The sequence below is a fragment of the Adiantum capillus-veneris genome, chromosome 7 (genome assembly GCF_014529385.1).
Source record: "Adiantum capillus-veneris isolate H3 chromosome 7, ASM1452938v2, whole genome shotgun sequence".
NCBI lineage: Eukaryota > Viridiplantae > Streptophyta > Polypodiopsida > Polypodiales > Pteridaceae > Adiantum > Adiantum capillus-veneris.
The window spans coordinates 147,517,246-147,530,271 of NC_140937.1; the positions used below are offsets into that span (position 1 = coordinate 147,517,246).

The 13,026-nt window shown below is 45.6% G+C and overlaps 1 protein-coding gene across 5 annotated transcripts in view; it reads left to right on the forward strand.

Annotated features, from left to right (window-relative positions):
- Positions 1-724: 724 nt before the first annotated feature.
- LOC147454779 (pectin acetylesterase 8-like) overlaps positions 725-13,026 on the forward strand; it is a 47,373-nt gene continuing 35,071 nt past the window's right edge. For 3 of the 5 annotated variants that reach the window (XM_086516617.1, XM_086516618.1, XM_086516621.1), the window contains exons 1-3: positions 726-1,068; positions 1,919-2,001; positions 2,106-2,235. In XM_086516617.1, the coding sequence (XP_086372743.1) occupies positions 804-1,068; positions 1,919-2,001; positions 2,106-2,235 (478 nt within the window). In that variant the 5' untranslated portion in view covers positions 726-803. Of the gene's footprint in view, positions 1,069-1,918; positions 2,002-2,105; positions 2,236-13,026 lie in introns of all 5 variants that reach the window. The other 2 variants (XM_086516620.1, XM_086516619.1) reach the window with 2 other exon arrangements.

Here is a 13,026-nt window from a genome sequence, read left to right on the forward strand (position 1 = left end):
CCCAACAAAGGGCATACGGACAATACACCAACACATGGCAACGTGGAATGATACATGTTTTTATAAAACATTGGTAATGAGTTCTCCTTGTATAATTATAATATTTTTACAATAAAAAGTCCTTTCGACACCGGAGGAGAAGCATAAGTCCCCCTTTAACATTGGAGGGGATAAAAGTGGCGGAGGAAGGGCACGTTCCCTACGATATCTTTATAAATGTGGAGAACGGTGCCAACTCCACACCATACATACATATGGTTTTTTCTTCTTTTTATGGGCACAAGCATCGCAAATGCATGAAATGCATCTCGTTTCGTTTTTATTATAGTATGGAAATCTTTACATCCATAATCTTTTCATGCAAAATCTCATTTGTGATGTGAGGTCATAGAGTTTTTGGTGAAAGCTTTGAGGAGAGATGTTATGGGATCATCATCACGAGCTATGCCATGCGATAAAATCCACACCACTATCACTTTTTTACTTCTTACCATTTACCATATACATAGTCAAGCAATCAAACATAGCTCATGCGATAAAATCCACACCACTATCACTTTTTTACTTCTTACCATTTACCATATACATAGTCAAGCAATCAAAGCAAACAAGGCAAACTAGTTAATTGTCTTACGCACTCACACACTCACTCTCGCCTCTCCTGAGGAAAAGTTTCAACATTGTCAAAGACCTACCCAGTCTTGAACTCGAGACGCGTTATCAAGAGGGAAATGAGATGATCAATCTGCCACACTTGAGACATGCAAATTGTGAGCAAAAGAGCTTCCGGGTAATCAAAGAAGATGGCGGATCGACGAGGGCTCTCCATTGAGGGCGCCTCAGGGCTGCCAGCAAAGAGGACCTGGAGTTCAGTGGAGTTCGCTCTGGGCTTGCTCGGCTTCATGGTCACCAGTGCTGCTTTTGTGATGATCCTAGACTACAAGCGCATCCAACGATCCAACTCCCTCTGGCCTTCTTTTGAGCAGCCGGATTTCTTCCGCCCTTCCCCAGATGAGCTCTTGTTTGTTCGCAGCACCGTTGTCGAAGACGCAGTTCAGAAAGGAGCAGGCACGTTTTTTTTTTTTTTTCAATCTTGCATTGTGAAAAATTACAATGCAAGATTGAATGAATGTATTCCAGCTTTTCTTATCCAATTAAGTAGCTGGAGCGTTTGCTTTGCTCATTTCTTTTTGCTGGATCAGATCTAGAGTGCCAGCTATTGTGACATTGTTCAAACATGTCTAAACCATCAGCAATGTATTAAGTTTATTATGCAATGCAAGCTACCAACCGTGCAATGTGTGCTGTGTTAGATGGAATAACAACCTTCATAAATGTTCTTTGAACATTCCACATCTTGCAAATTGATAGAGATTCAGGTGGCGGCATATTGTCCAGTGTCTTATGGCTTTGTGTGCGAGGGTGGTGTATGTTGGTTTTACATGGGCTATGTTCAAAAGTCACTTTGCCTCTTACTTGTAACGTCCCTTAGATCTTCTCGAGTCACTTGAGCAAAGCTTCTAGTAGGCACAGAAGTTTTAAAGGCCAGTTTTTCACTGTGGTTCTTTGACAAGGGGTGCTATCAAATGACTGCAGCAAGGTTTTGAGCCCCATCACTTCACATTATGTTTTGTGCTTAGCTCAGGTAGGTCATGATGAGGTACACTCAGTACGTTTCAGTTTCACCCAACCTTTTCTAATGGCAACCCCACTACAACAGATGACAATGCATCTCTTTTTGCTTTCCTCTTTCAGGCATCCATTCTTAGTTAATTGCATGGTTTAATTTTGTCTTGTTCAGTTGCTTTGATGTTTGTACCATGTAAGGGACAAGTGTTGCTTATGAAAAGTTGCGCTTTTTTTGGAATGCAAGTATAAATTTAGTGTTGATCTTGATTTCTCAGCTGTGTCAATGCAGTTTGCTTGGATGGAAGCCCACCTGTTTATCATTTACATAGAGGAAGAGGACTTGGCATCAACAACTGGCTGATACATCTTGAGGTCTTTCATTTTGGCGCATGTTAATCTGACTTTTTAGCATTGCAAGTTTACAGCGATTTGTGCGGTAAGCTATTTTTGGAGAGTAACTCCTCGCTTTGCTTCAGGGAGGAGGATGGTGTTCGACCAGTAATTCTTGCCTTCGGAGGTCTGGAACAAGGTTGGGATCATCACATTACATGGATGAACAGGTTGTTTTTGGTGGCAGCTTAAGTAACTCTCCTTTTAAAAATCCTGGTGAGCATTTGTTTTCAAAATGGCTCAAACTAATCATCATTGATTATTGATTATGTGTTAAAAATGAAATATAGATTACAAACAAAGAACATATGGACTGTATGTTCTCGTGCACTTATGTATCTTGTCCTAACGTTACAGTAATGCAATCTTGTGGCCAATGCTGCGAAAGCAATCTTGCCATTGTTGCAAAAGCAATCTTTTCAAAAGGGAGGGTTGGGTTTGCAGTCTAGATCATTTGTACATATCTTGAGACAACAGGGCACTGTCGTCTTCTTCCTTAGGTCTTGGCATTAAGGACATGCCCGATTTTTTTTTTTCCAGAAATAGATCCTTCTATTAGTTGATAAAACTGCCCATAGGGCTACAACCACCTCTTCAAGAGAGGGCTACAACAACCATGATGGGGAGACTCTCCCAATGAAAAAACAGCTGATGGGAGGAGGGAAGAGCCACACAGGTGGACGGTAGTGCCATCTGAGTACACCCTGGACCATGGTGAAAAAAGGCCCAGGACGCCAGAGTGGAAGGAAAGCCTCTCTGCACTCCCGCATGCGGTCAGAGCTGCCCTGGAGTCTCTCGAGCCCTCCTTTGAGGGTGTGGATAAGCTCTAGCCAGAGATCACGAACAGTCTCTGCTGGTGGTACAGGGCGACCCTCATAGATGCGAAAGCAGCAGGCCTGCCAGATGAACCAGAGTGTCAGGCCACCGATGAGCTCCCAACACTCCTCTCTCTCATTGCACCACTCCTGTGGAGTAAGCTCTGTGGTGGCATGCTAGAGTGTAGGTCGCCCCCCCTGCATCACTATCATCCTACTGGTGGAGGATAGCTCAAACTGAAGTGCCTGGCCCGTGAGGGTGGACCAAGCAGTTGTCCCCCAAGTGTATTGCCGAGCCACGAAAAGAGCAGGCATCAGCCGAAGAACACGAAGCCACACCTGCTGTGCCAAGGGACAGTCCCAAAGATAGTGGCTCTGACTCTCTACAAGATAGTCACAAGCTGCACATACGGCCAAGAGACCACTATGTACAAGCCAACTCCCAACTGTAGCTCTGTGTGCGACCAGCCACTGAAACAAAGCGACTCGCCTCGGCTGTCTGGAGTCCCACAATCTCTCCCAAAAAGCTGCCAAGAACTCAATTGTGAGACCCTCCTCCTGCCAATGAGGTGCTGCAGCAGAGCGAGCCTCTCTGTGCTGCCAGTATGTGACGTCCCAGTCGAACAATGTACTGAAAGAAAGGGACACCTTGGTGGTCTGCAGAGGAGAAGGGGTCCCTCCAAAGTCACTCTACAGGATTCCACTGTACTCGTGCCAGTGGACAACTCTCCCAAGCCCACAGCCTCCAGTGTCCAGTCTCAAGAGTTGTTGGGCCTGGATCGATGACACAAGTCCTCCCACAGATGCCCACCACTCGGATCCTCTAAAAACAGCACTGCCATCTGCGGGGCCTCTACTGCAACTCGCTGTCACCCTGTAACTCGAAAAATAGGAAGGGTACAGTCTCTGAGCAAGCCCGAACTGAGATGAGAACCTCCAGTCGCGTGAAGGCTCCCATCCACGCAGTTGGTACTGCCTCGGAGATGTACTGGCACCTATTCTGCACCCCTCTCATGCCCTGTAGCTGAAAGCCCTGCAGCTCCTCTGACAAGCCTAAAAACTGTAACCAGTCACCTAAAGAGCGTGCTGGACCCATTGCCATGGGACCCTAGGAAACATGAGGCCGACTACCAACCAAGTGGCCTCTCTGAGTGCTAACCATGGGGTTCCAAACAAGGGGCTGTCTCAGACACTCCTCCGTGCAAGTAGGCTAACGCTGCTCCAGGCCTCGCCGCAAATGCTCCCAAAGAACGAAGCAAACTCACAGCGAAGCGGTCCTCCAGTGTCCTGCTCAAGCCAACTTTACGCATCTCTGTGAAGATCCATCTGGTCGAAGGTCGCCAGGGGCCTCCAGCCTGAGGCACCCTAGCACGAAGCCGTTGAAGCAAGAACTTCTTCCAGGGCTCCTCACCTGGAAGAAGTCCTCTGACGATGAACTTCCCAAGAAGGGCTCTGCTCTGATGTGCTGGGTCTATGATCCCAAGCCCTCCTTGAGAACAAGGAAGAGTGATGACTTGCCGAGCCACTTTGGCCCGCGCTATCAGAGTCACGCCCTGACCAAAGAAAGTTCTTGATCAGCCTCTCTACCTGGCTGATACAAGAACTCGAAAAGATCCAGCAAGAAGTGATGTACCACATAGTAGCCAGCAATACCTGGTTGGCCACTACAACTCTGCCAGCTAGAGAAAGTTGTGCGGAGCTCCAATGTAACAACTTTCTCCTGATAGACAGGAGGAGGGGAGCAATTTGCTGCTCGGGAGACAAGTCCAAACCAACCTGACAGCCCAAGTACCGAACTGCAATCCCTGGGGGAATCCACCTGAAACCCTCACTTGGCATCCAATCGGACCTAGGAGCACTACCAACCGAGAAAGCCACTGTCTTTCTCCAGTTGATCAGTGCGCCATATGCACAACAGAAGGTCTCTAGAGCCTGCTCACACCTGTGAAGATTGGCCTCTTGGCCATCCAAGTACAAGGTTGAGTCGTCTGCAAACCCAACGTCCAATAGCTCATCTCCCCGTATAGGAAGTGCTAAGCCCCGTAAACCAACCTGCCGCAACACCAAAAACCTGCTCATCGCCTCAGCATAGAACAGAAAGAGGAAGGGGGCAAGAGGGCAGCCCTGTGTGACTGAACGTATGAGCATGAAACAATCACCTCTACCTTCTGACAAAAGTACCTGACTGTGTGCCCGTCTGTACAAAGCTGACACCCCCTCTGATCCAAGCATCTGAGAAGCCCATCCTGCGTAGAGTGCCCTCCAGAAAGTCCCAGTCAACTTTGTCGTAGGCCTTCTCAAAATCAAGAAGAAGAATCACCAGATCCTCACCATGGAGCCGCGTTAGGGCAGAAGCCTCCCAAAAAGTAAAGATGTTGTCAAGGATACTATGCTCCTCGACAAAACCTGTCTGAGTCCCATGTATAAGGCTCTCTAGAAGTGGCTGAATCCTCAAACTCAGAGCCTTGGCAAGAATTTTGTAGACTGAGTTGAGGATGGTGATGGGGTGCCACTGTTGAATCTCATCCAAGGAGCCACCCTCCTTGGGAATGAGGTAGATCAGGCCCTCACTCATGCTATCAAGCATCTCTCCTATTTGCAACATGTATTGAAAAGCACTACAGAGAGCTGGGCCAAGCAAGTCCCAGTACTCCAAGAAAAAACTGGGAGTCAAGCCATCCTCACCTGGACAGCCTACCACGGGGGAGTGTGTTACAAAGTGATGACGTGGCTGCCCGCTCTGCAGAAAATCAAAAACCCTAATTTGTTGAAACCCTAACCCTAAATGCAGAAAATCAAAAACCCTAATTTGCTAAAATCCTAACCCTAACTACATAAAATCAAAAACCCTAATTTGCTGACGTGGCCTGACACGTGGCAACTCTATAGCAACCCACGATTTGCGGAGGATTTTCCGGAAAGCAGTTACGGCAGTTTTTGGGCATGGGTTTTGGTATTGCTTTTCCACGCAATGGGAAGAGAGAGAAAGCCTCTGCTTTATTTTATTGAGAGAGAGAGAGAGAGAGAGAGAGAGAGAGAGAGAGAGAGAGAGAGAGAGAGAGAGAGATCTGCTTTATTTTTTAGAAAGCTTTTGATTTTCGGGGCTTTGCTTTTGGCAACCCTTGTACCTTTAAATATGTGAGCAGGCCTCTCACAACTTAGAGCATGTGGACGTAGAGTCTTAGTGTGAGCGCCTGCCCGCACTCTTGTACTTTGAACTCAGATTAATATAAAAAGAAATACCGAAAGGGGCACCAGTCTTTGGGGCCAATATCTCTAGGCACGGAACTCTGCCGGGCCAATGTCGGATTAATTGTGAACTGTGAATTGTTTTGAAGTGGTTATTTGGTGCTGTCGCGGTAGATTCTTGACTTGGAGTGTCCAAGTCCGTTATAGTGGTATCAAAGCACGGCCGATTTCTCTTCTACGGGAAATCTGATCCCAAATCTTTTTTCCGTGGCACCTATGGCTTCAGGCAAAGATCAGTCGACTCCCTCTGCATCCGGAGATGCGGGAAGGGATCACAATGAAGATTCAGGGAAGGAGTATGGCCCGCCTCGGCCTACTCAGGCGGAGCGTCGAGAGATGGAGCGTCAACGATTGATCGGCGACGCAACAAAGATGATGCTTAATTTTGCCAAGGACCCGAAAATGGCAAAATATATGAGCAAGACCTCTTTGGAGGAGGTGCACACGTAGTGGCAGAAAACCATAGAACCACCCCGAAAACCCGCTCTCAAGAAACCTCCTACTCCCAAGAAGTACACAGAGAAGGAATTAGAAGAGGTGGTTGATGCACGAATTGCTCAGCTTTTTGATGCGCAAAACAAAGCTAAAAAGCATGGCAAAAAGCAGAAGAAAGGTGCTGACTTCTCGGGTTATTTGGGTCGTCAGTCTACTTTTGAAAAGGCAAGAAAGCAGAAGAAGCGTGTTCGATTTGAAGGAGTACCCAGTTCTTCTTCTTCTGACAGTTCTTCTAGCTCATCTGATTCGAGCGAAGAAGACCGAAAAGGCAAAAAGCGAAGCAAGAAACAACGCTTTGGAAAGGGCAAGAAAAAGGCAAAGAAGTCTAAATCTCGCCCAGTGAGTGACAATTCTACAGAGGACTTGTCTACAGACAGTTCAGACTCTGATGACAACAACTTTTATGCAAAGAAGAAGAATTTTTACAAAGCCAACCAGCATGACTTTCTGGAAGACAAAAGCAAGAAAGTCCGAGAGTTTAAAGAAGGTGGACAGCCAATTAAATTTGACACGTTTTCCGGATATAGAGATGCTTCGAAGGCTTTGTCTTTTGTACAACAGTTTGACATTGCTTTCGCGGGAGGACGTTACTCAAAGCACTCTAAGATTCGGAGAGTTGCCTCTTATTTTAAGGGGAATGCTCGAACTTGGTGGTCCACGCTTCTATTAAGCAAGACTGCGCCAGTTAAATGGCTGAAATTCAAGAGGCTTTTTATTTCTTCTTGGCTGACTCGAGAGTATGAACATGATGTACGAATTGCTTGGAACCATCTTCGGATGACCAAGAAAGATACAGTGGACGCTTATTGCGAGAGATTCTGGAGCTCTTTTCTACCCGCCTCTTCATTTAAGAAGATCTCATTCAAGGAACAGATTGAGCGGTTTAACTTGGGTCTACCTACAGAGATCCGAGATCACTGCTTGGAACAGAAGTCAGCTTCTATTCAGGAGTTGATGAGTCGTGCGAAACGGGGTTTTGCCATCCAGTCTAGCAGTCTGATGTCACAAAGTGATGACGTGGCGAACAACAAAAACCCTAATTTCTGCCAGAAACCCTAAAATTCTTGCAAACCCTAATTTTTGCCAAAAACCCTAATTTTCGGAAATCGCGGAGGCTTTTTTTTTTTTTTTGTGGTGAAAATGATGAGCGACGCAAATTTTGCTTTTTCTCTACAATATGAGAAAGAGAGAGAGAATGCTTTTGCTTTCAAGTTTTGACTCTCTCTGTGAGAGAGAGAGAGCAATTGCTTTTGATTTGAAGCTTTTGGGGCTCTGCTTTTGGGCATCCTTTGTAACCTTTAAATTAGTGGTGAGGGCCTCACTTCTCAGGGCATCTGGACGCAGAGTCTGAGAGTGAAACTATCACAAAACGGGAGCGTACACGAGCACTTAAAAATCTGTAACTCCTTGCTCGGAAAAGCAACCTCCGTACTCAGTCGTCACACGAACACTTGCTGAATTTCCTTTGCAATGACTGCTCCAAATTCTCAGCGCTAACTCCTCCTGCTGCTCCTGGTGTGTGTAAAACTGGAACGCTAACTGCCCTTTTATAGGCCCTTGCACCCGGCGGGAATAGGAGCCGAAAAGCAAAAGCCTGGCATTGCTTTTTTTTGTTATAAGAGGGCTGGTCACTTAAAAGTGACCCGCCACTTTATAAAATAAAGTGGAACTTTTTGAAACTTTAAAAACTCACTCAGTTAGTGAAAACAATGCTACACGAACACATTCCAGGCGTCCCCGGGTGCAGAACACGGGCACAGATGCAATGCAGACACAGACTCCTCGCGGGAAAGCATCTGCCCTCCCGCGAATGTTCCTGCTTTTTGTAAAAAGCTTCATTGAACCCATCTTTATTCTTGTGCTTGCGTACTTACGCGTATTTTCTTACTCAGTTCGGATTTTCTCCTTAGCCTACGGAATGCCCCCTTTCTGATGCACCCGTCACCCATCATGTGATGCATCAGGGGCACTTGTGACCTGGCCCTTTCCACCGAACTTACGGAAACTCCTTCGCGATGTTTTACCGTCACCCATCAAATGACACATCAGAGTTGTCCGTTCTTGATGGCAGTTCCTGTAGCTACAATCTTTTAACAGTTCTTAGTGTACACAATAAAATATCCTAGAAAAAGAAATTAGTCATTAAAAATAAGAAAATAGTCCAATTAGCAACGTCCCTCTGGCTTCTAGACAGTTGACCTCAACTGTAGTGCTTGAACATATACCTCCAGTATCTCGGGATAAGCTGCTAATTCCTCCTGTGTCATCCACTGAGCATCTAGATTCGTATAGTTCTTAAACTTAACCAAATACTTCCATGTTATTTTTCCGGACTTGAGAGGCCGCTCCTGATGACTTACTATCTGCTCCGGTTGGAGTATTTCTTTTGTTTCCTTAACCTCAGGAGGTTCCTCAGCACTAGGCTGACTCGGAGGCGGTCCCACATACGGCCGGAGTAACTGACATGAAAAGCATTATGGATTCTCCAATTAGGCGGTAGCTCTAATCGGAATGTGACATCATTCACTTGCTTAGTGATCTTAAACGGCCCATAATAACGGGTAGAAAGTTTTACCACCTTCCCCTTATGAGACGCTTGTTTCTTAAGTCTTGCCTTCTCAAACTTGAGTAAGACTAACTCCCCGACTGTTAAGTCTAGATTCCTCCTGTGCTTGTCTGCAGCTTTCTTATGCTTTTCCTGAGAGCGTAGAATAGCTCTCCTAACTTGCCCGTAGGCTGTGTCCAAATCCCGGACAAATTCATCTGCTGCAAAGATCTTATCCTTAGTTAAAAGGATCCGTGGAAGCAAAGGCTTACCATAGAGAATCTCAAAAGGTGCTTTCCCCGTCGATGAGTGTGGTATTGTTATACGCATACTCGACAAGAGGCAAATATTTCTCCTAGTCAGATTGCCGGTCTGACACATAAGATTTTAACATATCCAATACTGTGGAATTGGCTATCTCACTTTGCCCGTCCGTTTGAGGATGGTAGGCAGATGAAAAATTCAACTTCGTACCAAGATTATCCATCAAGGCACGCCAAAAATTTCCTGTCATGCGGGGATCTCGATCACTCACAATAGACTTAGGCATTCCATGACGCTTAAAGATCTGTGCCAGAAAAACCCTAGCCATATGATCTGCTTTGATCGTTTTCTTGACTGGTATAAAGTGTGCTTGCTTGCTAAACCTGTCCACAATGGTCCAGATCGTGTCATTTCCAGTCTGAGTTCTAGGGAGGTCCATGATGAAGTCCATGGCAATACTTTCCCAAGGTTCATTAGGCACAGGCAATGGTTGTAGCAACCTAGGCGTCTTATGCCGATCATACTTCACTTTTTGGCAAACCAAGCATTCCCTGACATACTTATCAATGTCTGCTTTAAGGCTAGGCCAAAAGAAATATCTTTCCATTGCTAAGGTCGTAGGGAGAATACCCCGATGACCCGCATAAGGCGAAGCGTGTGCTTCATCCATGATCTTCTTTCTTAATGGTTCCACCACACATATGGCGTGATGGTGGTAGAGATAACCATCCTGAATGGAATAGGGAAACTCATTCTCTCCACGATGTAGCTTTCCCCAAACGGTGGAGAAGTCTGGATCATTCAGATACAAATTCGGTAGTGCTTCTAATTCTTGGTGATACACCGAAGTGATAGCGTTCACCCTTGGCCGCCTAGACAATGCGTCCGCGACCACATTCTTACTCCCAGCCGTGTGAAGGATCTGGAAGTGAAACATAGACAAAAAGTTTGCCCATCTCATCTGCTTCTCAGATAGTTTCCTTTGCATAAGAAAATACCGCAAACTCTGGTGATCAGTCTTGATCACAAAATCCGCTCCTAGAAGATAGTGCTTCCAGTTGGATAAGGCGTGAATCACAGCCGTAAGTTCCTTTTCGTAGATTGATGCATGCAACTCTGCATCCTTAAGCCGTCTGCTTTCGTAGGCCACTGCATGGCCTTCTTGGTTTAACACTGCTCCGATGCAATCGCCTGAAGCATCGCAGTGAACCTCAAATGGTTTCCTTAAGTCAGGCACTATCAAAATAGGTCCATGGCTTAGCAAGTACTTGAGCCGATCAAAAGCTCCTTGTTGTCTCGATCCCCATCTGAAAGGAATCTTCTTCTTTGTCAAATCATGAAGTGGTCCTGCTACATGGGCAAATCCTCGGACAAACCTTCGATAGCACGAACATAATCCCAGGAAGCTACGTACATCATGTACCGTAGTGGGAATAGGCCAATCTTCTACCACTCGGATCTTGGCAGGATCCATACTCACTTGATTGTGAGAGACTATATGGCCGAGATAGTGTATCTCTGAGAGAAAGAATTCGCTCTTCTTTGCATTCACATGCAACTCATGTTTTCGCAATTCTTAAAACACTAGGTCCAAGTGCTTCCGATGTTCCTCTTCTGACTTAGAGAAGATGAGTATGTCGTCCAAGAATACTCCTGTAAAAGCTCGATACGGGCTGAAAATGCGGTCCATCATGCGATTGAATGTCGCAGGAGCAATGGTCAAGCCGAAAGGCATTACCAAAAATTCATATAGTCCAAAGGTTGTGCGGAAAGCAGTCTTATGGACATCCTCAGTGGCGATCCGTATCTGATGATACCCACTCTTTAAGTCTATGCGACTAAAGACACTTGCACCCTGCAACTTATCAAGTATATCATCAATCCGAGGGATCGGAAAGCGATTCTTGATCGTGATCTTGTTTAAAGACCAATAGTCTATGCACATTCGAAACGTGCCATCTTTCTTCTGCACCAGTAGAACTGGAGAGCAGTAGGGTGAAGCACTTGGCCGTACTAACCCTTTTTCTAGAAGCTCGTTGACTTGCTTCAAAATTTCCTCTTGTTGAGCAAGACTCACCCGATAAGGGGGTTGATTGGGAGGCGAGCTACCCGGTATGAGATCTATGCGGTGATCTTCCGGGCGTACCGGAGGGAGTTCATCAGGAAGTGTTTCCGTGAAACAATCTTTGTACTTTTGAATAAATTGAGAACGCTTAATGTCCAGTGTAACAGACTTGGACACTCCAAGTCAAGAATCAACCGCGACAGCACCAAATAACCACTTCAAAACAATTCACAGATCACAATAGATTTGCACTGGCCCGGCGGAGTTCCGTGCCTAGAGATATTGGCCCCAAAGACTGGCACCCCTTTCGGTATTTCTTTTTATATTAATCAATCATCAAAGTACAAGAGAGCGGTTAGGGTTTCACTCTCAGACTCTGCGTCCAGATGCCCTGAGAAGTGAGGCCCTCACCACTAATTTAAAGGTTACAAGGGATGCCCAAAAGTAGAGCCCCAAAAGCTTCAAATAAAAAACAATTGCTCTCTCTCTCTCTCACAGAGAGTCAAAACATGAAAGCAAAAGCATTCTCTCTCTTTCTCATTTAAGAAAAAGCGAAATTTGCGTCGCTCATCATTTTTCAATTTTTTTTTAAAAAATTTAAACTTCAGCTTCCGCGATTTCCGGAAATTAGGGTTTCTGGCAGAAATTAGGGTTTCTGCTGTCCGCCACGTCATCACTTTGTGACATACCCCCCTCTTGAAAGCATTGTAATCGATCGCGATTACGCCTGCAAAACCGACAAAAGCCATAAACCGTCTTAGCAGACATTGACTGTTAGTACCTACATACTAGGAACACACATCTAGCACATGTACAAAATCGACAGTCACATCACCAGACATCACAGGACATCACATGACATTCAACATTCATTCGGATCTTAGACCATGATTTATCGGCAATGTAGCTAGCAATCACATCTAGGTCCAATCGGGACCTCATCGATGTCCGATTGACTAACCCCTATTGCAACCATGTCTATTTGAGATCAATCAGACCAAAATGCTGCAGTCATTTCTGCTATCAGTTCCTGCACTCACAAGAAGTCAAGAACAAATCAGTATCATAATCAGGAATTCCATTTCATAAAGTCATCCAACAGAATACTGTCAGCTCTCAGTATCCCTGAAGCTCAAAGAGACATCAGTGACTTTAGTATCAAAATCGAGGCATCTGTTGACAAAGGAGCGGAGTAACTCCCCTCTTGTGCATCCCACTGCACCAGATCTTCGGCCAAGCTGAGTTTCTGGGTTCCGTTTGGAGTAGACTATGCTAAACCAAAACATCGAGGTAAAGTTTCACAATCCGAGGAGTATCTGCTAGGTCCTCCTCCTCCATCCACTTCTCATCAAATGCAGGAAAGTTCTTGAACTTAACCAAGAACTGCCTTCGGACTTTACCTTTCTTCGTATCATTATGTGCCAAAATCTGTTCAGGAACAAGGATCTCCTCGTTTTCTTCCACTTTGGGTTGCTCATCAGGCTCCCCATCATCAGGCACATCACCCTTAACAGGTTTCAAGAGACTCACATGCAATGCATTGTGAATCCTCCAAGTATCTGGCAGTTTCAATT